Consider the following 23,676-nt stretch of genomic DNA (forward strand, 5'->3'; position numbering starts at 1 on the left):
AATGTAATTCAACTTGTAATTTGACTTTTAATTAAGGTAAGTGTTTTATTTAGAGTTCAGGTGACTACTAAAAAGGTGTTGCTTCAAAGGCTTGGTCTTGCATTACTGTCTGTAAGTAGATGTACTGGCAATAAATTAAAGACCTTCAGCCTTTAACTGGTTTATTTTCACTAGCCAGTTTGTCAGAATTTGTTTTTTTTTAATATGTATAAAGAATTGAGGGGCAGCCCGGGAGGCTTAGTGGTTTAGCGCCGTCTTCAGCCCAGGGCCTGATCCTGGAGACCCAGGATCCAGTCCCACGTCGGGCTCCCTGCATGGAGCCTGCTTCTCTCTCTGCCTGTGTCTCTGCCTCTCTCTCTCCCTCTCTCTCTCTCTCTCTGGTCTCTCATGAATAAATAAATAAAATCTTTAAAAAAAAAAAAAGAATTGAAATGGGAATACAGTTGTGTGTGTTAGTTCTACTGAGCAGTTAACTTTTTTTATTTTCAGGAATATTGTTAGCTTCAAGAAAAGCCCATTTGATAGATTCCCAGTATTTCAACAATTATGGATAATTTTATACATATATATGTATATATATAATTTTACACATACAAATATATATATCAAAAACTGGAAAATGAGCTTTGAGTACTGAGAGTTCTTCTATAATAGAATGTTTTTATGTAAGAATTACTACATACTACTAATGATTTTCTTCAAATTCTCTTTTTCCCCCCTACCAGCCAGGCCCACAACTCCTCTTTCTGTAGGCACCATTGTCCCACCTCCAAGGCCTGCTTCCAGACCAAAGCTTACTTCAGGCAAACTCAGTGGGATTAATGAAATAGTATGTACTCAGGTTTTTTTTTTTTTTTTTTAATTATAATTGTTTGATTTAAGATGCAAATGTATTTTTCCTATATGCACCTTTAACAGTTAATTGCTTGGAATTATCTAATTGAATCTTCAAATTATAGAAGAGCTTTTCCAGCCAACATATCCTTTACTCCCTCATATTATTTCAGTGATCATACCTATGGAACAAGACATTGTTCAGGAGGAAAAGAGATGCCTGCGAAAGTTGGCACATCATAAAAATACCATTCAGTACCTATTCTTTCACAATTAAGAAACAGTATTCATGTAATTCTGCTTTAAGTAAAATATTAAGGAAGAAATGGTGGCCTGTTCTTAGGGCTTAGAAGTTTACTGCCAGGAGAATCCTGGAGGGCATCTAGTCCAGCTTTTAAAACATAAACTGGAGTTCAGGTCGCTTAACTGACTTGTCAAAGTACCATGTTGCTTAAGGAAAAAAAAAACATTGGCCTACAAAAGTTGTCAGGTAACTAAAGAAAATCTACAAGGTATATCCAGAGTGAGGTTCTCCCAAACCAGTCTTCTTGCCTCTCATCTCTTCTACTTTGCTTCATGTTTTAGACTAATTGCCAGTATTAAATTTCTAATAGTCAAACTTAATCATCTTATTCTCCATATAGACGTCTCCAGTGGTTCCCCATAATCCACGTGTTTGAATGTTTTAACTGAATGTATGAGGCTCTTTATAAAGTTGCCTCAACAGCCTATGTTATTACCATACTAACTGTCCAGCTTTCTCCTCTTTGCAACCTGTGTTCAGCCCTTTCAACTCTCTGCCATTCGCCAACCACATCATGCTCTTTTATGCATCCATGTCTTATTTTGCTCCCATTACTGAAGTGCCCCTCAATTGTCTGTGTAGGAAAATGATCTCTTTTTTAAGATGCAGCTAAATATCATCTAGCTATTTGATCATTTCTCCTCCCCAAGTGGATTTAATCACTCTTCCTTATAACCATATACTTTACCCTTATTTCTTATAGTGCACAAATTATATTGTGTATACTTCCTTGTGTGTTCCCTTCACGGGACTGTGCCTTAGCCAGTTTCATACTTTGCATAATGCCTGTTACATAATAGATATTTCATGAATAAATGAAAAGGCTTGAGCACCAAGTATTGAAATGGTGACATCTTTCTCTTCTTATTCTAATGAACAGAGTTAAGGAAGTGCACTCAAAGACTAGGTACAGGCTGCCAAGGAGATGATGTTATTTGAGTAATATAAAAATGACTGCCTCTAAATAACATAAGATTTCTTCCTGATTACAAAAGCATTGTAAGATCATGTAAAATTTGGGAAATAAAACAGAAAAATTAAAATCCCTTCCATATTTTATGACCCAGAGATAGCCAGTATATATATGTGTGTGTGTGTTTGTATCTCCTTTCATTAATTTTTGAGTGCTTATTTATTCAGATGCAGTAAAACATAGTTGTTAAAGGCACAAGCTTATTAGTCACTAATTAGTCACTGAGCAGCATTAGATAAGTTATGTGTTTGGAGTCTGTTTCCTTAGGTGTAAATGAGTATAAAGAGAATGGCTGGTGTGAGACTGAAATGAGTTACTATGTGTAAAATACTTGCAACATTACCCAGTGCAAGTAAATATGCAAAAAAAAAAAAGTTACTGTGCATGATAAATCAAAGGTCATAGTTTACATATTTTTTATTCTTCACTTGAAAATATTTTGGGGATATCTTTCTATTTCATGAATTATTCCATGGGCTTTAAGCTCCTTCCAAGCAGCAGAATTCTTTGTCAAATGATCTGAAGTTCCAAGTCTGTTATTAAATAACTAAAAGTTGGACTTTTATACTTGAATCTTGGACCTTTTACTCCCTGTCCCAGCCTTGAGAACCTTCTAGAAACCACCCTCTGAGGGCTTCTAGGAGCACCTTTGGAAATGGTTCTAGAGCATAAATGCTCTATCTTGTAAGACCACCATCAACATTAAATTTCCCAGAGGTTTTTAGAAATGTGATTAGTTTAAACATTTAGTTTATTTCCAAGTTTTCATTATTCAAAACTGGCTTAATTATTTCTTTATGAACAATTTCTTAATATCCTTTTGTTTACTTCTTAGCAGACATTATTTCCTTACTAAAAAATTTTAAGGTGAAATTCATGAACTAAAGGGTATGCATGTTTTTAAGACTCTTGATGATTATTATTGCTGTATTGCCCACCAGAAATTTGTATTTGAATTTTCTCCAGCTGTACATCTGAGTGTTCTTTTCCTTGTATGCTTATATGTGCACTTTTCCGGGGAGAAGGGCTCTCTACCTTTCACCAGATGCCCAAAAGAGTCACTAATCACACCCTTCTCACATTCCTATAGTAAATGCCTCATTGTTCTAGAACAGTGGTTTTCAAAGTTTGGTCCCCAGATCAGCAGCAGCATTACCATCACCAAAGATCTTGATAGAAATGCGGTTTCTCTGGGTCTGCACCAGACAAATCAAAAATTCTTCTGAGAAGTGGCCCTCTGAGTGATTCTAATGCATGTTTATATTTAAGAACTGCTGTTTTGAAGTAGTGCTGTTCAATAGAAATATCATGTAGCAACAAATATTAAAGTATTCTAGTAGCCACAGTAAAAAAAGTAAAAACACTGAAATTGACATTTTATTTTACTCATTATATGAAAAAAATCATTTTACAATGTAATCAGTATAAAGATTGAGAGGTTATTTTTTTGTTTGTGTCTGCTAAGTCTTCAAAATCTGTATATTTTATACTTAATTTGAACCAGCCACATTTAAAGTGCTAGTGGCTACTGTACTGGACAGTGCCATTCTAAAATAAGACAAAAACCACTTGAGAAAATAGATATTGTGTTTTTCTAAAAAATTATAAAATACACATTCTAAATTGTAAATTATAAAAATGTAGCCATGTGATATTGGTCATGAAGCCATGTTGCTATAGGAGAAATTTCTCCCATGGTTGGTTGATCAAGACTTTTTTCTGAGTTTGCAAGTTTCAGATTAGCTGCTGAATTGAATGTTTGGCCTCATACCCTGCACTATTTCCATCTGTGTACATAGGGAGTTGCAGTTTTATACTTTGCTGCATTTTTTTTAATCTGTCTTCATTATCAGTCATCAAAAAGCCATTCTCTGGAACTAATAAATTGAATACTATTTAATTGTGGCAGTGAGGGTTTACTTAGTGTAAAACACTTGGATGGTATCTAATTTTCATGTAAGTGTGTATCTGTAAATGTATATTCATGGAATCAAGAGTTGACTAATTTTAGTTGTATGAATGCTTATAAAGGGTTTTGTTTTTGCCATTTGTTTTCATGTCCCTCAAATAATTGAGGACAGAAACAATGTCTTTGTTATTCACTGCTTGGTTTCTAGTACCCAACCCATGGCCTGACGCATAGTAGGCACTAAATGAGTATTGTTTTCAGTTTATATTTTTATAAGCAGGAAAAGGTTATTTTTAATTAAGCTAATAAATATGCCTTATGTTAAAAAATGAAATTTCTCAGCAAGTGTTGATCATCTCTTATTGGGACTCTTAGGAATGTGGAAGGAAAAAAATCCATTCACCCAGGTAAAAGATATGAAATATTTTTCGTATTTTTTTTGTTTAGAAAAGTGGGAAGGCAGTAGAATTGATTTTCTCAAACCTCCTTTAGGGGTTAAACTGTCTCAAACAGGAAGCATTACAAGGAATTATAAAAGGAAAACGGACACATTTGTAAACAGTGAAAATAAAGCCAAGCAACATATAGGGACAAAGTGTTTGCAGCATGTAAAGCAGAGGGGTTAGTGAAAGCTCAGGTAATACTAAGCCCTCCTGAAACTAAATCAGAGAAAGCTAACAAAGAAAATTCATAAAAGGCAAAATGCCAACTTTATTTTTATCAATTTAAAAATTATTTTTCCTTCTTCTGAGTCTCATCCATTCATTGCTGACAAGGGTACAGAGAAATATTCTCTTATATTTATAGGCAGTAAAGTGAATAATCCTTTTGGGAAGCAGTTTGGCAGTATGTTTGAAAAACCTTCATACAGTTTGAACTAATAGTTTAACTTCTGAGAATCTGTCTTAAACATACTTTTTGAAATAGAGAAAATGTCGTATGAATAAAGGTTCTCTTGACAGCATTATTTTGAAATAGCCTTCCTAGCCTTTAATCTACACTTGAAAATTATTCGACCTGTGGCATCTCTATTTTTGGTTATAAGAAAATCAATTTATATTAAAATTAATCTTACCTGGTAACTAAAAATCTGTTCTTATAAGGAGCAGTTGTTTTAGCACTTTGGTAAATAACTTTTTGTTTTTAAGCCCAGGCCATTCAGCCCACCTGTAACTTCCAATACCAGCCCACCTCCTGCAGCTCCATTAGCACGGGCAGAAAGTTCTTCTTCTATCTCATCTTCAGCTTCATTGAGTGCTGCCAATACTCCAACAGTAGGTAAGTGATTATTATAGATGACATGTGATAGTTAGCATCCCCAGTATGGCCAGGCTGAATTTTGTTTTTTAATGAGCTCACGAATTTAACATTAGAAATTTTGGTTTTCTGGAAATACAGTTGGCATTATCAAATGTGCCGCATTTTCCTTTTCTGTTACACAGTTTATATTATCTGAATAGGAGAAATTTTTAGCACTGTTGAGAGTGCATCAAATTTATCAACTACTGACTAATATAAATAGTTGAAGGCAAAATACAACACAGTCCTTTCTAATGTGAAATGATACTTAGATTCCTTAGAGTTTTTATTTCATTTTTTTTTTTTAGAGTTTTTATTTCAATAATGATTCAACTTAAGAAAGTTTTGTGCTTACAATGAAGTACTCCTACAAGAATTTAAAAAATAAAGATCTAAAAGTAAATATAGGCATATAAGCCTAAACCCCACCAAATCCAGTATTTTATTACATCTAGTTTTTTTTTTTTTTTTTTTAAAGATTTCATTTATTTATTCATGAGAATACACAGAGGAGAGAGAGAGAGGCAGAGACACAGGCAGAGGGAGAAGCAGGCTCCATGCAGGGAGCCTGACATGGGACTCGATCCAGGGTCTCCAGGATCAGGCCCTGGGCTGAAGGTGGCGCTAAACCGCTAAGCCACCCGGGCTGCCCTACATCTAGGTTTTAAGACATTTTTCTATCTTCACTTATAACTAATTTTTTTCTACAAATTCTTACTACGTTTCTTGCCAGCTGTTGATATAATAAAGCACAAAGCCACTTTAAAGCTGTTGTGTTGTAGGAGTGGCAGCTTTTCATTAAAATTAGAACTGTCCTTGTTGCTGCTTCTAAGCAGTAAGAGTTCATCTTTGACAGTCCCATTCACTGATGCACACTAACTGAACATAATTCAGTAGTGCTCTTTTTTTTTTAATTTTTAAGAAATTTTTATTTATTTATGATAGTCACACAGAGAGAGAGTGAGAGAGGCAGAGACACACACAGGCAGAGGGAGACGCAGGCTCCATGCACCAGGAGCCCGACGTAGGATTCAGTCCCGGGTCTCCAGGATCGCTCCCTGGGCCAAAGGCGGGCGCCAAACCACTGTGCCACCCAGGGATCCCCAGTAGTGCTCTTTTTTTTTTTTAAAAGATTTTATTTATTTATTCATGAAAGACACACATACACACAGAGGCAAAGAGAGAAGCAGGCTCCGTGCAGAGAGCCGACATGGGACTCGATCCCGGGACTCCAGGATCATGCCCCGGGCCAAAGGCAGGCGCTAAGCCGCTGAGCCACCCAAGGATTTCCCCCAGTAGTGCTCTTAAGTGTGATCCTGTACCATCTGTCTGCATCACCTGAGAACTCACTAGAAACAGAGACCTTTTAAATCCCAAGCTCAGTATGGGGTTAGCAATTTTGAACAGGCCTTCCAGGTGATTGTGAAGCATGGTAAGTTTGAGAATGACAGCCCTATTTAATTATATCCGATTTGTGAAAACTCAGAAAAGAGAAATGCATTTTCTAAGTTTGGACATTATAAAATGACATAATAAGAGGCTAATATAAGATTAAAAGTAATTTCATATTTACATGTCCGAACATGATGTTATCATCTTATTTTATACACCTTTACGAACATACCGCTTTTCCAGTCTTTTAATTTCAGGTAAACTATATTTAATAAGTTTTTCTATTTGTTGTATCAGCACTTTATTCTTACCTTTTCTTTTTTTGTATATGTGATTTTGTTAATTTTGGTTTTTACAGACTGTTTTTGTCATAAAAAACATAGATGGGTCCTTTAAGAAGTCAGATGGGTGGGCTAGGTGCCAAAATTAGCTTTACTTCTCTATTTTCCCTTGATTATTTAGAAGGATTTCAGTTTGTGATGAAACTATTTTTGATTGAGTAGGTACGTATTTGCTTTTAGTTTGGGTCAGTGTTGGCAGTAGAAGAACCACAGGGTAGATGATAGCGATGATCTAGGCAGGCAGGATATAATGTGGATTTTGTACAACAAAGGTACTTTAAATCTACCATAAAAGTTCACTTTTAGAAATTATAATGCTTATTCAGCTAAGTTTTTGATTCTTCTTGAAAATATTTTATTTTCCTGCAATATTTTGTTTTATTTAAATATGATAGAAGATGATAATTTGATTGGGACACTCTCTGAAATTGAAAAGCAGTGTGAGACTTCACAAGGTATTGTATCAAAAGCAATGTATGTGTTGACTAATGATCCTAAAATGTATCTAAAATACTTTGTTACCTCATTTTTCCTTTTTCAGCAATCTATGGTGTCTCAGAAGTCAAGAATAACTCTAAGGTTTTACATTTGTACTAATTATGTCCAGTTGCTATATATAGGATCTATTGATCTCAAATCCCCAATTATAAAAACATACAGAATTTTTGCATTGTCTTCCATCTCTCTGCTTTTCTTTCCTCTTCCACATTAAGAAATGTCCATAAATCTTACTGCTAATGTTGTCAGTCAGAGAAAAAGTCAGAAAAGAAGCAGCAGTACGATGTCAGTTTAAAAAAAAAAAAAAAGTAATACCTCAACTACCAGAGCAAAGGCTGTCCTAGGAGGACTGTCCATCTAGTGAGGTGAGGTCAGAGGTATAAAGTTAGCAAATAGTTGGGAGTGGTTTTTACTCCTGAGTGGAAAGAAATTCCACAAAAATATCCATTGATTGTTACAGGAAAATACTTCATACTTCAACTTTATAAGTTTTCTGCATTTTTGAAGCATATAGTTTAAAAGTAGAACAATGAAACCAAGATTAGAACACATAATATTCTTCTAAAGAATACAGGGGATTTTTTATTTCTAAGAAATTATTTATTCTGAATAGTGTATTATAAATTTACACTTTTATACTATTTTAAGAACTTGATTACTTATTTCCTATGTCAATTTTTTTAACTATGCATGTGCAATATGATCTTGAAAGGAAAACAAGAATAGAAAATACTAAAGCGGATATACCAAAATGTTAAGTAGATTTTGAGTTTTCCCCCTACTGCTCAGTGCTAGACACATTATAAGTTAGTAAATAGTAGCTGTTTTGATTTTTTCAGATTTTTATATTATTGGATTTTTAATTTTCATATGAAATTTTAAGTTTTTTTACAGTCAGGAGATGGAGGGAGTTACTTTTTCCATTGGCCTAGAAGCAGTTCTTGTATTGATTTTTAATCCCTGAGCTATTTTTCTAACTATGAAAAACCTTCTGAGTCAAAATTCTTTCAAAATTTTAAATACCACAAAGTCTTCGTGGCCATTAAAGCTAACAAAACATCTTTCTAATTGTAGAATCTCAGGGTCACTTGTGAGACAGAGCATTAGTACTGATTTTTGTCAGAATTAGTATTTTAGGTATTTCAAAAGAACTCCACCTTTCACTATGGTACACTGTACTCTTCTCTGAAATAAAAATACCTGGTGGCTATGAACATTGACATTTATAGAACAAAAATATATATTCAAATTTCAGAGATACATGTTGACCCAGATTATTCATTCTTAGAAAAACTGAATATATTATTGGCTTATTTTTCATAAAATTTCATCATTTATTGTATTACATAAAATGCTCCACTTTCCAATCAGTAGCAATAGTGGTAAGGTGTAAAGAGGAAGGGTGCATTTGTCAAGAAAGGTAGTCAACTATTTTTTTTTTGAAAGATTTTATTTATTTATTCATGAAAGACACAGAGGAGAGAGGCAGAGACACAGGCAGAGGGAGAAGCAGGCTCCATGCAGGGAGCCCAATGCGGGACTCGATCATGGGACCCTGGGGTCATGCCCTGGGCCGAAGGCAGGCACAAAATCACTGAGCCACCCAGAGATTCCCGGTAGTCAACTATTTTGAGGAATTTTCCTTTATGAAATAAGCCAAAAATTTTGTTTAGGTTAAAAAAAAAAGCACACACAAAAACCCTGAACATATGCATATATTAAATTTCTTTACATTTTATTATTTAAAAAAACTGATCTTTATATGATTTGACTCTAAAGGTGTATTATGTAAGTGAACTTTATGTCAGGAATGTTATAAAAAATAACAATATAGTTCTATCAAGGTAAGGAAATGTAATGTAAGGACCAAAAAAGTAAAAAAATTATAATGAGTAGCGCGTGTAACATTATATTGTTCATTTAGAAGTAGCTGAAATACAAAAATCCAGTTTAGTGCCCTGAAGTGTGTGATTGGTAGAACCTGAAACAGTTTAGTATCTGAAGGGTTATGAAGAAATGTTTTGGAAATTTCAGTTCTTTAGGGGAGGGTCTTTTTCCTTCTGATATTCCTTAACCCATGCGTTCAATGTCATTTCATATAAAAGAAAAGTCAGTGTGACATATTTTTCTGATTCTTTTTCTTGTCTTCTGTATTATGTTCCAGTTGGTTTTATGCTGTTTCTTAACCTCCAGATTTATACATTGGCCAACAGTGGAACCGGTAGTAGTCATTTGTGATAAGCTAATAACATTGTGAATTTACCTGTCTTGATATCTTATAAATGTCTTTTCTGTATGATTTGACAAATGAATTACATGTATTCTAGGTGTGTCACGAGGTCCCAGCCCTGTCAGCCTTGGAAACCAGGACACCTTACCTGTGGCAGTTGCCCTTACAGAATCTGTTAATGCCTATTTTAAAGGAGCAGATCCCACCAAGTTAGTTTTAAAAAGATGTGTGTGTGTGTGTGTGTGGGGGGGGGTGTTCATGTGCACACACATGCATGTTTGGTGGGGAGAAAGCTTAGTGGTAAATTTTAAGAGTTATATTTTGATTCTGTTATAGGTGAGAGTTTTCTGTTATTTATTTATCTGCCTTTTTTGTTATCAAATATAGCCATTTAGCAATTACCTTTCTTAAAAAATCACTATAATCAGCAATGGTAATGGCTTTTTCCCCCCACTTTATTTATATTCTTGACCAGGCTGTAGGACCATTATGACCCATCTGTTTAACATATCTGTAGAGCAGGATGATGGCAGCTGACCTAGAAGGGAATAGAACTCTGAACCTTGGCTAAGTGTGTATCATTGGTGAAAGTGTTCTGTTTGAAAGAGAGACCTAGAATATAGGTTTCGTTCGTGAGACGCTGGTCAAGGAATTGTTTTAACCTTCTTTTAAGAAATGTTTTGGTGAATGACCACTCCTACTTTCCATGTACTCATTCAACATACATTGACCAAATATTTGAGCGTTTACTGTGTGTAAGACATGGTTATAAGCTTGTATTATCATGCAAGAAGCAGCTTTTTAGTTTTCTTAATTTATGATAAAAAACAAATAAAAGGTTTGTATTATTTTTTAAAAGATTTTATTTATTTATTCATGAGAGAGGCAGAGACACAGGCAGAGGGAGAAGCAGGCTCCATGCAGGGAGCCTGATGTGGGACTCGATCCTGGGACTTGATCCCAGGACTCTTTAAGATCACGCTCTGGGCTGAAGGCAGGCGCTAAACCGCTGAGCCACCCAGGGATCCCCAAAGCAAACCTTTGAGAGAAGAACTTTGTTTAGTCTATTAACGTATCCTCCACACTTGAGTATTTGATGGATGATTGTGTGCTGAATAACATGAAAGGGAGTGGAATTGATATATGCTATGAAGAAAAATAAACTAGGGTAAGAGGAGATAGAATTACATAGAGGGCTTTTTTTTTTTTTTTTTTTAGATAAGATGATCAGAAAACCTTTTTGATGTTAAATTTGAGCAGATGTTTCAAAGACATTGAGGAACAAACCATGCAGATGTCTGAGAAAAGAGCATTCCAGTGAGTGTAAAAGACTGAGGTAGAAGCATACGTGGCCTGTTTAATGAACAGGAAAGAGAACTATGTCACTAAGTTAGAGTTAGGTTGGAGAGGAGTCGTCCCTCCTTAGGGGGAGCAGATCATGTTGGGAATTGTAGACCATGGTAAGTAGTTTAGAGTTTATTTTGAGCAAGATGGGAAGCCAGCGAAGGCTTTTGAACAGAGAAATGAAACATAGGTTTCGTTTGTTTTGAACAGAGAAAAGAAACAGAGGTTTCTTATGTTTTTGAGGGAGCACTCTGGTTGCCACATGGAGAATAAACTAGAAGGAGCCAGAGTACAAGCAGAGAGAGGAGGTTAACTGCAGCAGTCCAGGTGAGAGATGATGGTGGCTTATATAAGGGTATTAGCTGAGGAAATCATGAGTAATAGATACTGAATTCATTTTGAAAACAGAGTTGTCAAGATTTGTAAGAGAGTAGACTGGTTAAGTTTTGAAGTACTTACTAAGACAACTGGATACATGATTCTGGAGTTCAGGGAGTAGGTCATAGGCTAAGATAACATATTCAGTAGTCAATACTGAAAGCCACCAGCCTCAGGGACTAGAGATCTGTTGAGAACTGTGGCTCCCTTCCATGTTTTAAAAACAGGAAGACAGCAATGATTTGGTAATGGAGTTTGATACAGCACATGGCAAGAAAGGTGAGGAGAGAACCAGTAGAACAGTGTCCCAGAAATGAAGTGAATAAAACTCTTCTGTGAAGGATAGTGTGAAGCTGTATCTGATAGGTCAGGAAAAATTGACTTTTGACATTACAGAGATGATTGGTGATGATTTTAGTTGAGTTTTGGATGAAAGCATGCTTGGAGGATGTTCAAGAGCAAGAGATGATGCAGATACAACTATATTTGAATAAAGCAAGTATAGAAAACTTTCAGGTTGTTTGCTCTAAGTGGAAGCAGAGAGGTGGAGTGGTAGCAGCAGAGAAATGATAGAAGCAAAGAGTTTTATTAATTTCAGTTTATGTTTTTTAGAGATGATAAACATTTTAGCATGTCTGTACACTAATGGGAAAGTTCCAATATTTTTGGAAAAAATTGAACTTGTAGGAAAGGATACGATTGCATGAGTTAAGTACTTTGATGTGTAAGAGGAAATGACCTTCGTGCAGAAGCAGTGAGATTGGCATTAGGGGTATAGACTGATCATCTGTTGAAAAAGGAGGCAAGGTATGGATACAGAGTCAAGCAGGAGTTCAGTTGTGAGCCTGTGAGGAAGTTTTTCCCTGATTTCATTTCTTCAGTAAAATTTAAAGTCAAGTCAATGACTGTGAGTAGAGGGGAAGGAATATTGTAGGTTGGAGGAAAAAGAAGGCATGAGAAGAGGTAGTGTTGCATAATGATGGACTAGGAAATCCCAAGAGAGGAGGAAATAAGGATCTGAAGAAACGAATGTAAAGGTAGTAGGAACAATAGATTGTGGAGGCTTTGGTGGGGTTGGAGACTGATTGGAGATGTGGTACTAGACAGAATGAGGCGGGCAAAGAGGAAGTGACCATTAGAGGAATGAGGAGGCTGAAATGTGGCTGAAGTAGGCTGGAAGACAGGACCACTGGAGGTAAGGGGCTGAGATCTAGGTGACCAGAATATTAGTAGGGTTATCTGTGTGGATATTAAAGTCACTAAAAATTATGGTAGGAGTAGTGGTACACAGAAAGACTGACAGTGGGCCAAGAACTAAAATTGTCAGGAAAATGAAAGGGATGGAATAGCAAGTAGTATAGTCTAATGGTTTGGGTTATAAGACACTGGAGGTTTTTAGGAAGGAAGTAGTAATATAGAGTTGGAAGAGGCAGTGAAGAGCAAGGAAGACATCTCCCACTGCCACTGTCAGGCCCAGGACTTTGGGCGGGGGCAGGGGTGGGAGGGTCAGGGAAAAATAGCTACAACTGGAGATGCTGTTACAGGAAAGCATTGTCCCCTGTAGGACAGCCAGAGGATGGTCTCCGCAAACAAGCAAAGGAATATGATCTTTATGCTTGCATTTGTGTTTGAGTTTAATTCTAAGCAAAGATGATGATACATGCTTCATGCACATTTTTTAATTGAAAAAATAGTTCATCTGTAATTATGATGAAAGATTTTTTGTGTCCTTTTTAAACCAAGTATGTTTTAAATGGATATTAAAATGCCTTATTTGTACCACTTAAAATTTTCAAAATCTCTAATTTCAGGTGTATTGTGAAGATCACTGGTGACATGACAATATCATTCCCGAGTGGAGTTATTAAAGTCTTCACTAGCAATCCATCTCCAGCTGTGCTGTGCTTCAGGGTGAAAAATATCAGCAGACTAGAGCAAATTCTTCCAAATGCACAACTTGTGTTCAGGTTTGTGTACTTTTGTTTTGAAGGTGAAATTTCTTTAAGAAACTTTTCCTTCTTCAATGGAGCAATAATAATTGAGTTGAATGACAATACCAAAATTTATCATTATTAAACAGCCTTCTCCAGCCTGTGTTTTTGGTGGTGGTGGTGGTAGTTGTTAAATCTTCTGTTCTGTTCATTATCTCATTGTTCAAGTTTCTGCTATGTTCTATTTTTTATCTGCCTAACTTTAGTTATTCCTACTAGTCTTCCCCAGGTCACCAAATGATGATACAGAGGCAAAGATAAAGCTAAGTCAAAATAACAAAAATATTTCTTGTGCTTACAGTGATCCATCACAGTGTGATTCTAACACAAAAGATTTTTGGATGAACATGCAAGCTGTTACTGTCTACCTCAAGAAGCTATCAGAGCAAAATCCAGCTGCTTCTTACTATAATGTAGATGTATTAAAGTATCAGGTGAGTGTCTTATCCTTGTAAACATCTTAAAATATTAACAGATAGAATCCCACAGATTAAACGAGTAATAAGTTATGGCCAAGAGAGGTTTATTCCAGGAATTCAAGGATATGTCAAAATAAGACTATCTGGGGGTGCCTCAGTGGCTCAGTTGGTTAAGCATCTGTCAGGTCATGATCTCAGGGTCCTGGGATTGAGCCCTATATTGGGCTCCTTGCTCAGCTTGGAGTCTGCTTCTTCCTCTACCACTGCCTCTCTCCCCCATGCTTTTTCTCTCTCCCTCTCTGTATCAAATAAATGAAACCTTAAAAAATTAAGCCAAAGGAAACTGATGATCAAACTCACCATGTACTCTTGATTAAAAAGCTGAGTAAATTTAAATACATGAATTTGTCCTTAAGCTGAAAAGATCAGCAACATCAGTCTTAATAATGAAACACATAAAGCACTTAAATTCTGGAATGGCAAAGACACCTATTCTTGTTAATAGTATCAGAATTTTCTGGATGTATTAGTACAGCTAGACAAGAAAATTAAGTAAGCAGTAATACTGGAAGGAGGAACCCAATATTATTACTTATAAGTGATGTTCCATTCCTGGAAAACTCAAAGTAATCAACTGAGAAAAGCTATTTGCTAATAGGAGCTTCTAGTAAAGTGGTGAGTTTAATGAAAAATTAGTAGCTTTCTAAATAACCAGTTAGGAATTCTAATGTAGAAAAAATATTGATGATAAAAAAAACTAATTAGAGTTAGAGAGGTAGTAGAAGATGGCAATATAGGAAGATCTTGAGTGTTCCTCCTTTAATGGACACACCAAATCTGCAGCTGTGTCTGGAACAATTTCCTCTTAAAAAAAAAAAAAAAAAAGATCTGAAAACTACCTGAACAACTCCTTCACATTAGTAAATAAGACAAGGGTCACATGGAAGCATGCAGGAGAGGCTAAGACCCAGACTCCCCCCAAACCCCCCTCCTACGGCACTGCAGCCAACAATCAAAGGGAACTCATAAACCTAGAGCCCCTTCCTGAATGAAAGGTTCATACCCCATCATTAGGCATCTAACTTTTCCTGAGAGAAGAGTCCCCAAAATATCTGGCTTTGGAAAGCAACAGAGCTCATACCCGTGATAACCAGAGCTATAGTGATCTGAGAAACACCTTTTGGAGGGCTCTCACACATACTCACCCTAGGTTACCACGGCAGAAGCAGTCATTCAAAAGGTACCCAGACTTTGGGTGAAAGAGATTCATTTGCTAATCATGAAACATGAGCCAGTGAGGCAGGGGCCTATTGGGATACTCACCAGGGATAGATGGGCTAATGGGCAGGATTTTAGTGCTGACTAGTGAAAGCTAGCAGGTGCCATATATATACATTCTTTTATTTCAAACTGTTTTTTTTTTTTTTTTCCTTTTTACCTGTTGCCATCTTTACCATCCAGGGAACATAGGCAGAACAATGTCATTTTTGCCCTCTCCCTCTGCCTTACTACAGCTTGTTGATATCTCCCACAAAAGAGCTTATACACTTGTCTGGAGACCCAGGTTTTTCAACTGTTGCCTAGCAGACTCCTGTAGATTGCATGGTCTGGTGGTCATCGGGTCTTAGGCTTGTGGTCTTACAAAACTGTGTATATTTGTTTTTTTAAAAAGCTGCTGCCTAATGGTTTGGCTTCCTTCCAGTCAGTCTCAGTGTAGGTGCTGAGATTACTTCCTTTAGGACACTGACAGGTCTTGGCACATCCTCAACAATTGGGAGCTATTAAAATAGGAAATAGGCTGCTTGGATAATCACCAAGTTTCAAGAGACAAGTAACAGCTAGGGTGAGGTTGAATGTTAAGGTTCATCTACGTGAGGCTACTCTGTCAAGACTGGGAGAGGTGGCTATTTCAGCTCATAACACAGAAACAAAGAGCCAAGCAAAATAAAGAAACAAGAGAATATGTTCCTAATAAAAGAACAAAATAAAACCTCAGAAAAAAAGCCTTACTGAAATGGAGGTAGGTAATTTGCGTGATAAAAATTCAAAGTAATGGTGATAAAGATGCTCATTGAACTTGGGATAAGAATGGATGGACACAGTGAGAACTTAAAATATAAGAAAGTATCAAGTACTAAATGTAAGTCACAGTACTGAAAAATATTTGACAGCAGACCAGATGAAGCAGAAGGGAACAATAAACTTGAAGACAAGACAGTGCAACTTACCCAATTAGAGCAGCAAAAAGAATGAAAAACGTGAGGATAGTTCAAGGGTCTTAAAGGGGCAATATCAAGCAGACTAACATTGACATTATAGGTGTCCCAGAAGGAGGAGATAGTAGTACAGTAGGGGAATTTAATGCCCCATTTACATCACCTAGACGAATTATTAGTTTTTTTTTTAATTTTTTCACTTCAATTTTTAATTTTTATTTTTTTACATATTTTTTTTAATTGGAGTTCAATTTGCCAACATATAGCATAACACCCAGTGCTCATCCCATCAAGTGCCCCCCTCAGTGCCTGTCACCCAGTCACCCCCATCCTCCTCCCACCTCCCTTTCCCCCACCCCGTTGTTCGTTTCCCAGAGTTAGGAGTCTCTCATGGTCTGTCTCCCTTTCTGATATTTCCCACTCATTTTTTCTCCTTTCCCCTTTATTCCCTTTCACTATTTTTTATATTCCCCAAATGAATGTTTTATATTCCCCATATAATGTTTGTCCTTCTCCGATTGACTCATTTCACTCAGCATAATACCCTCCAGTTCCATCCACGTTGAAGCAAATGGTGGGTATTTGTCGTTTCTAATGGCTGAGGAATATTCCATTGTATACATAAACCACATCTTCTTTATCCATTCATCTTTCGATGGACACCGAGGCTCCTTCCATAGTTTGGCTATTGTGGTCAACTAATATTCGACAAAGGAGGAAAGACTATCCACTGGAAAAAAGACAGTCTCTTCAATAAATGGCGCTGGGAACATTGGACATCCGCATGCAGAAGAATGAAACTGGACCATTCTCTTACACCATACACAAAGATAAACTCAAAATGGATGAAAGATCTAAATGTGAGACACGATTCCATCAAAATCCTAGAGGAGAACACAGGCAACACCCTTTTTGAACTTGGCCACAGCAACTTCTTGTAAGATACATCCAGGAAGGCAAGGGAAACAAAAGCAAAAATGAACTATTGGGACTTCATTAGGATCAAAAGCTTCTGCACAGCAAAAGAAACAGTCAACAAAACTATAAGACAACCTACAGATGGAAGAAGATATTTGCAAATGACCTGTCAGATAAAGGGCTGGTATCCAAGATCTATAAAGAACTTATCAAACTCAACAGCAAAGAAACAATCCAATCATGAAATGGGCCAAAGACATGAACAGAAATCTCATAGAGGAAGACATAGACATGGCCAACAAGCACATGAGAAAATGTTCTGCGTCACTTGCCATCAGGGAAATACAAATCAAAACCACAATGAGATACCACCTCACCCCAGTGAGAATGGGGAAAATTAACTAGACGAATTATTAGTAAGGAAACACTGTTCTTAAAAGATAGGTTAGGCCAGATAGACTTAAAAGCTATATATAGAACATTCCATCCAAAAGCCATAATATACATTTTTCTCAAGTGCACATGGAACATTCTCCAGGGTAGATCATATATTACACCACAAACAAGTCAATAAATTTTAAAAGACTGAAGTCATATCAAGCATCTTTTCTGACCATAATGATATGAAACTAGAAATCAATTACAGGAAGAAGACTGGAAAATTCACAAATACATAGAGTTTAAACAATATGCTTTGGAACAACCATTGGGTTGATGAATAAATCAAGATAGAAATTACAACTTCTCTTGAGACCAATGAAAATGGAAATACAATACAAAAATTTATTGAAATGCAGCCAAAGCAGTTCTAAGAAGGAAGTTCCTATCAATAAATGCCTACCTGAGAAACAAAAAATCTCTAACTTTACACCTCAGAGAACTAGAAAATGAAGCCCAAAGTTGTTGGAACAACAGAAGTAACAAAGAGCAGAAATGAAATACAGATTAAAAATACAGCAAAGAAAACTAAGCTGGTTCTTTTAAAAGATAAACAAAATGGATAAACTTTTAGTTTGACTCACCAGAAAGGAAAGTGGGCTCAAAATCAGAAATAAAAGAGGAGACCTTACAGCTGATACCACAGAAATATAAAGGGTCATGAGAGATCACCATCAACAATTTTATGCCAAGAAGTTGGACAACCTGGAAGCAATAGATAAATTTTTAGAAACATACAGCCTTCTAAAGCTAGATCCTGATGAAGTAGAAAACTGAACAAACCAGTTTCTAGTAAAGACACTATATCAGTAATCAAAAACCTCTGGCACCAAAAGTCCAGGAGTACACTGCCCCACTGGTGAATTCTACCAAACATTCAAAGAAGAATTAATACCAGTCCTTCCCTAACTGTTCACCACCACCACCCCCAAAAAAAAAGAAAAGGCAGCTGTTCCATTTTATGAAGCCAGCATTGAAACCAAAGCCAGACAGGGACATCACAAGAAAAGAAAATTATAGGCCAATTTTGCCAAAAATTTAGGACTAAACTACAATCAAGTGGGATTTATTCTAGAGGTATAAGGATGATGGTTTAACTTCCACAAATCAACATGGTACACCACTAACAAAATGAAGTGTAAAAATTATGTGATCTCAGTAGATGCAAAAACCATTTGACAGAATTCAACATCCATTTATGATAACTCCAAACAAACTGAATGCAGAGTAAATGTATCTCAGGAGAATAAAGGCCATATATGGCAAACCCAAAGTAACATCATACTCAAGATCAGAAATAAGAAAAGGATGCCTACTGCCACCACTTTAATTCAACATAGTATTTTAAGTCCTAACCAGAGCCTAGGCAAGAAAAAGAAAACACTTCCAAATCGGAAAAGAAGAAGTAAAATTGTCACTACAGATGGTGTTGATAAATAGAAAACCCCGAAGATTCCACCAAAAAAACCTGAGAATAAACAAATTCAGTAGAGTTGCAGGATATAAAATTCATATCCAAAAGCCTTGTTCGTTACTGCTGTACAAAAATGAAGACAATCCCATTTACAAATACATCAAAAGAATGAAATGCGTAGTAATAAATTTAACCAAGGAGGTGAAAGACCTTTACACTGAAAACTGTAAGACAGTGGTGAAAGAATTTGAAGATGACACAAATAAATGGAAAGATATTACATGCTCATGGATTGAAGAATTAATATTGTTAAAATATCCAAAATACCTAGAGCTATCTAGAGATTCAGTGCAGTCCCTGAAGTTCCAAAGCCATTTTTCACAGAAATAGAACAGACAGTACTAAAATTTGTGTGGAACCACAAAAGATCCTGAATAGCTAAAGAAATCTTGAGAAAAAAAGAACAAAGCTGGAGGTATCACCCTCCTGGATTTCAAACTGTATTGTAAAACTCTACTAGTCAAAACAGTATGATGTGGTCACAAAAATAGACACATAGATCAATAGAATTGAATAGAGTCCAGAAATGAATCAGTGCATACATGTTCAATTAATTTGCAACAAAGATGCCAAGAGTATACTATGGGGAAAGGATAGCTCTGCAATAAGTGTGCCAGAAAAATTGGACAGCTCTAGACCCCTGTCTTATGCCATACTCAAACTCAAAATGTACTTTAAGATCTGGAGCCATAAAACTCCTAGAAGAATAAAAAAGTAGCTAAGTTCCTTGACAGTGGCCTTGGCAGTGATTTTTTGAGTCAGACTCACAACAGCAAAGGCAACAAGAGGAAAAATAAGTGACAGTATCTCAAGTTAGAAAGCTTCTGCACAGCAAAGGAAATGATCAGAAAAAGTTAAAGGCAACCTACATAATGGAAGCAGGTATTTACAAATCAACCTGATAGGGGTTAACATTCAAAATATATAAAGAATTCGTACAACTCAATAGCCAACGATCTGATATAAATTGGATAGAAGGTATGCATAGACATTTTTCCAAAGAAAACACAGATGGCCAGCAGATACGTGAAAAGATGGTCAACATCACTAGTCAAGAAAATGCAAGTCAAAACCACAATGAGGTATCACTTCACATGTGTTAGAATTGCTATTATCAAAAAGACAAGAATTTACAAGTTTTGGAGAGGATATGGAGAAAAAGGAATTTTTATGTACTGTTGGTGGGGATGTACATTAGTGCAGCCACGATGGAAAACAGTATGGAGTTTTTAAAAAAAAATTCAAAAAGAACTATCATATGATTTAGCAGTTGGACTTCTAGATATCTGTCTAAAGAAAACAAAAACACTAACTCCTAAGTTTATTTTCACTCCCATGTTTACTGCAGCATTATTTACAGTAGTCTAGATATGGAGAGAACCCAAGTGTCCACCAATAGACAAAAGCATAAATAAGATGTGGTGTGTGTGTATATATATATATATATATATATATATACACACACACACAGTGGAATATTACTTGGTCATAATAAAGAAGAAATCTTGCCAGTTGCAGCGTCATGGGTGGACCTTGAGGGCGTTATGCTAAGTGAAGTAAGTCCGACCAACAAAGACAAATACCATATAATCCCACTTATATAGGGAACTTAAAAAAAAAAAGCCAAGCTCAGAGATGACAGAGAACAGATTGTTGGCTGCCAGATAGAGGGTTTGGATGAGGGTGGGGAGGTAGGCAAAATGGGTGAAGAGATTCAGAAGTACAAACTTCCAGTTATAAAATAAGTCATACAGATGGAAAATACAGTGTCCTGACCAAGGCCAGTAAAACTGTATTGCATATTTCAAAGCTGCTATGAGAGTAGATTTTTTTTTTTTTTTTTTTAGGATTTTATTTATTCATGAGAGACACAGAGACACAGGCTGAGGGAGAAGCAGGCTCCATGCAGGGAGCCTGACCTGGGACTTGATCCCAGGTCTCCAGGATCAGGCCCCGGGCTGAAGGTGGCACTTAAACCGATGAGTCACCCGGGCTGCCCAAGAGTAGGTCTTAATCATCCTAAGAAAAAATAATTGCTGTGATTATTTTGTGGTGTATACACAAATATTGAGTCTTTATGTTGTCCACTGGAAATTCATGTCAGTATTCCACAATAAAAATTCTTTAAAAAAAAATTTAACACCATCCTTTGCTGTAGGCACAGTGGACACACAACAGTAAAAACTAATTAGGAAGAAACCTAACACAGTCTCTACTGAGTTGAATTATAAAGGAATACTCTGTTCATCTGAAGAGTCCAGTTGTAAAAAGCTTAGATGTTTCTGGATTAATTTATAAATTTAATGTAATTCTCATCCAAAACCCAGTAGAAGTGTGTATGTATTGGTGTTTGGAAGCTTGACAGTCATTTTCTTTTTTTTTAAAGATTTTATTTATTTATTCATGAGACACACAGAGACACAGGCAGAGGGAGAAGCAGGCTCCATGCAGGGAGCCTGACGTGGGACTCAATTCTGGGTCTCCAGGATCAGGCCCTGGGCTGAAGGTGGTGCTAAACCACTGGGCCACCCGGGACTCCCTGACAGCATTTTCAAATTCTCTGGGAGAAAAAATGTGGAGTAATCAGTTAAATGTTTTAAATGGTAATGTGGAGTAATGTTTGAGTTTTAATGGGAAAACTTTTTGTAAGGGTATTTACAGTAGTTTGGAACTAGCAGATGGCCAGATCAAAGGAACAGTATATCCAGAAATGGGTCTAAGAATAAATCAAAAACTAATTATTTGACAAATTAGCATTTCAAGGCAATGAGGACATAGTGAATTTTTCAGTAAATGGTACTGGAGCATCAAGCTGGAGATTTAGGGAAAAATTTGCTGACTCCCTAACTCCTACCTTAACCAAAATTCAGTCTGCATGTATCAAAGATATAATAATAGTAACAGATGAAACCATAAAGTTATTAAAATAAATCACTTAAATAGAAGTCTTTTGGTATATGTGCAGGTGTGTGTATAAATTATCTATATTTTACATATTTTGATCTTGAAATATCAAGACCTAAGTATAATAAAAAGCTCAGAAGCCATGAAATAAGAGAGTGAGATCTTTGACAACTGTGTATAAACTCTTTTTGTTAAATTCTTAATCTGTATTTAATTTGAGGGAAGAGTATTCATAATATATAAAATAGACTGAAAGAACTACTGCAAACCTTATAAATTATAAAGTAGAAGGTGATTAACTCAACAGATAGGTAAATTATGGAAGATGTTCCATCCATAGCAGTAGTAATCAGAGCAATGAATATTAAGACAACAGTGGATATCAGTCTTAGCCCATTAACTGACAAAAATGGGCAAGATTGCTCTATTAAGAGAGGTGTGATTGCTTGTTAGTAGGTATACAAGTTAATCAAGCTGATTAGAAAGCAGTTCTGTTAGATTGTCAGATTGCTGAGTAGTTGAATCTTTAAAACTTTTTTATTAGAGAGAGAGAGAACACGAGCACACAAGCAGGAGGGGCAGAGGGAAAGGAAGAGAAAATCTCAAGCCGACTGTGCCCTGAGCACAGAGCCCAACACAGGACTCGCTCTCAAGACCGTGAGGTCACGACCTGAGCTGAATCCAAGAGTCCAACACCTAACTGACTTTGCCACCCAGGTGCCCCTAAGTAGTTGTACCTTTAATTCCACAATTCCACCTCAAGAAAGCAGTTCTTCAAGTATCACACAAACGGGCAAAAAAAGAAGATAAGGTACAAAGGGTACTCACTGCAGCACTGTACACAGAGCACTGCGGTACGCATCCACAGAAGAGATTCATTAAATTAATTACTACAGTCGTTAAAAAGAGTGAGATCCGTGTGTGCGTGCCTGCAAGGTGGGTAAGGCTGTGTCCCACAGTGTTAACAACTGGGAGTAAGAATGTCAAGTATATTTCTTACACTTACTGTATACTTTCTTATTAATATACTTATTTCGTATACTTCTCTACTACCTGAATTTTTAAAAGATTTATTTATTTGAGAAAGAGAATGCGTGCACAAGTGGGGGTGAGGGGGTGGGACAGAGGGAGAGGGAGAAGCAGGCGCCCCGTTGAGCAGGGAGCACAACTCGGGGGCTCGATCCCTGGGGTCATGACCTGAGCAGAGGCTTAACCCACTGAGCCATCCAGGCACCCCCATACTATCTGATTTTTTAATAGAGTAATTGTATTAAAACGGCTTGTGTTTCTAGGAAACACTTTAAAAAGTACTGCCACTTAAGTAGGCTCAAAATTTATACCAAGTACTCATTATTCTTGTGTACTTTTTTATTATTTAGTGCTTGCTATTTACCAGGAATAGCATGAGAGACAGTATATATATATAGTACGTAGATAGTAACTTGTAATCAAGAAAGGGCAAAGTGCAGAATAAGGAAGAATGAAAATGTGTAAATTTAGACAGGGTGATCAGGGTAGGTTTCATTAAAAAGGAGTTACTTGAGCAAAGAACTGAAGAATGGTAAAGAATTGCAGCATTTACTGTGGGTCATGTGATTAATATTGAACCCTGGAAGTTGGAAGTATTCTATTTCTAGGCTTGCAGTATTATAGGATGATTTTTTTTTTAAATTTGAATTCTTTTAGTTCATAATTCTAGTTCTGTGTTGGATGTTGAGAGGTACTCACAAGTTACATGCATAAATGAGAATCACCTGATAATATACTTATTTCTGGATCTTGCACCTAACCTGCTGAGTCAGATTTTCTGCATT

The 23,676-nt window shown here is 36.3% G+C and overlaps 1 protein-coding gene across 7 annotated transcripts in view; it reads left to right on the plus strand.

Moving 5' to 3' along the window:
* Positions 1 to 23,676, plus strand: part of FCHO2 (FCH and mu domain containing endocytic adaptor 2) — a 121,113-nt gene that overhangs the window by 90,098 nt on the left and 7,339 nt on the right. For 5 of the 7 annotated variants that reach the window (XM_072826774.1, XM_072826775.1, XM_072826776.1 and 2 more), the window contains 6 exons: positions 726 to 829; positions 5,169 to 5,298; positions 7,448 to 7,507; positions 9,878 to 9,989; positions 13,314 to 13,469; positions 13,795 to 13,927. In XM_072826774.1, the coding sequence (XP_072682875.1) occupies positions 726 to 829; positions 5,169 to 5,298; positions 7,448 to 7,507; positions 9,878 to 9,989; positions 13,314 to 13,469; positions 13,795 to 13,927 (695 nt within the window). The remainder of the gene's footprint in view (positions 1 to 725; positions 830 to 5,168; positions 5,299 to 7,447; positions 7,508 to 9,877; positions 9,990 to 13,313; positions 13,470 to 13,794; positions 13,928 to 23,676) is intronic. The other 2 variants (XM_072826777.1, XM_072826779.1) reach the window with 1 other exon arrangement.

Source organism: Canis lupus, chromosome 5 (genome assembly GCF_048164855.1).
Source record: "Canis lupus baileyi chromosome 5, mCanLup2.hap1, whole genome shotgun sequence".
Classification (NCBI taxonomy): Eukaryota; Metazoa; Chordata; class Mammalia; order Carnivora; family Canidae; genus Canis; species Canis lupus.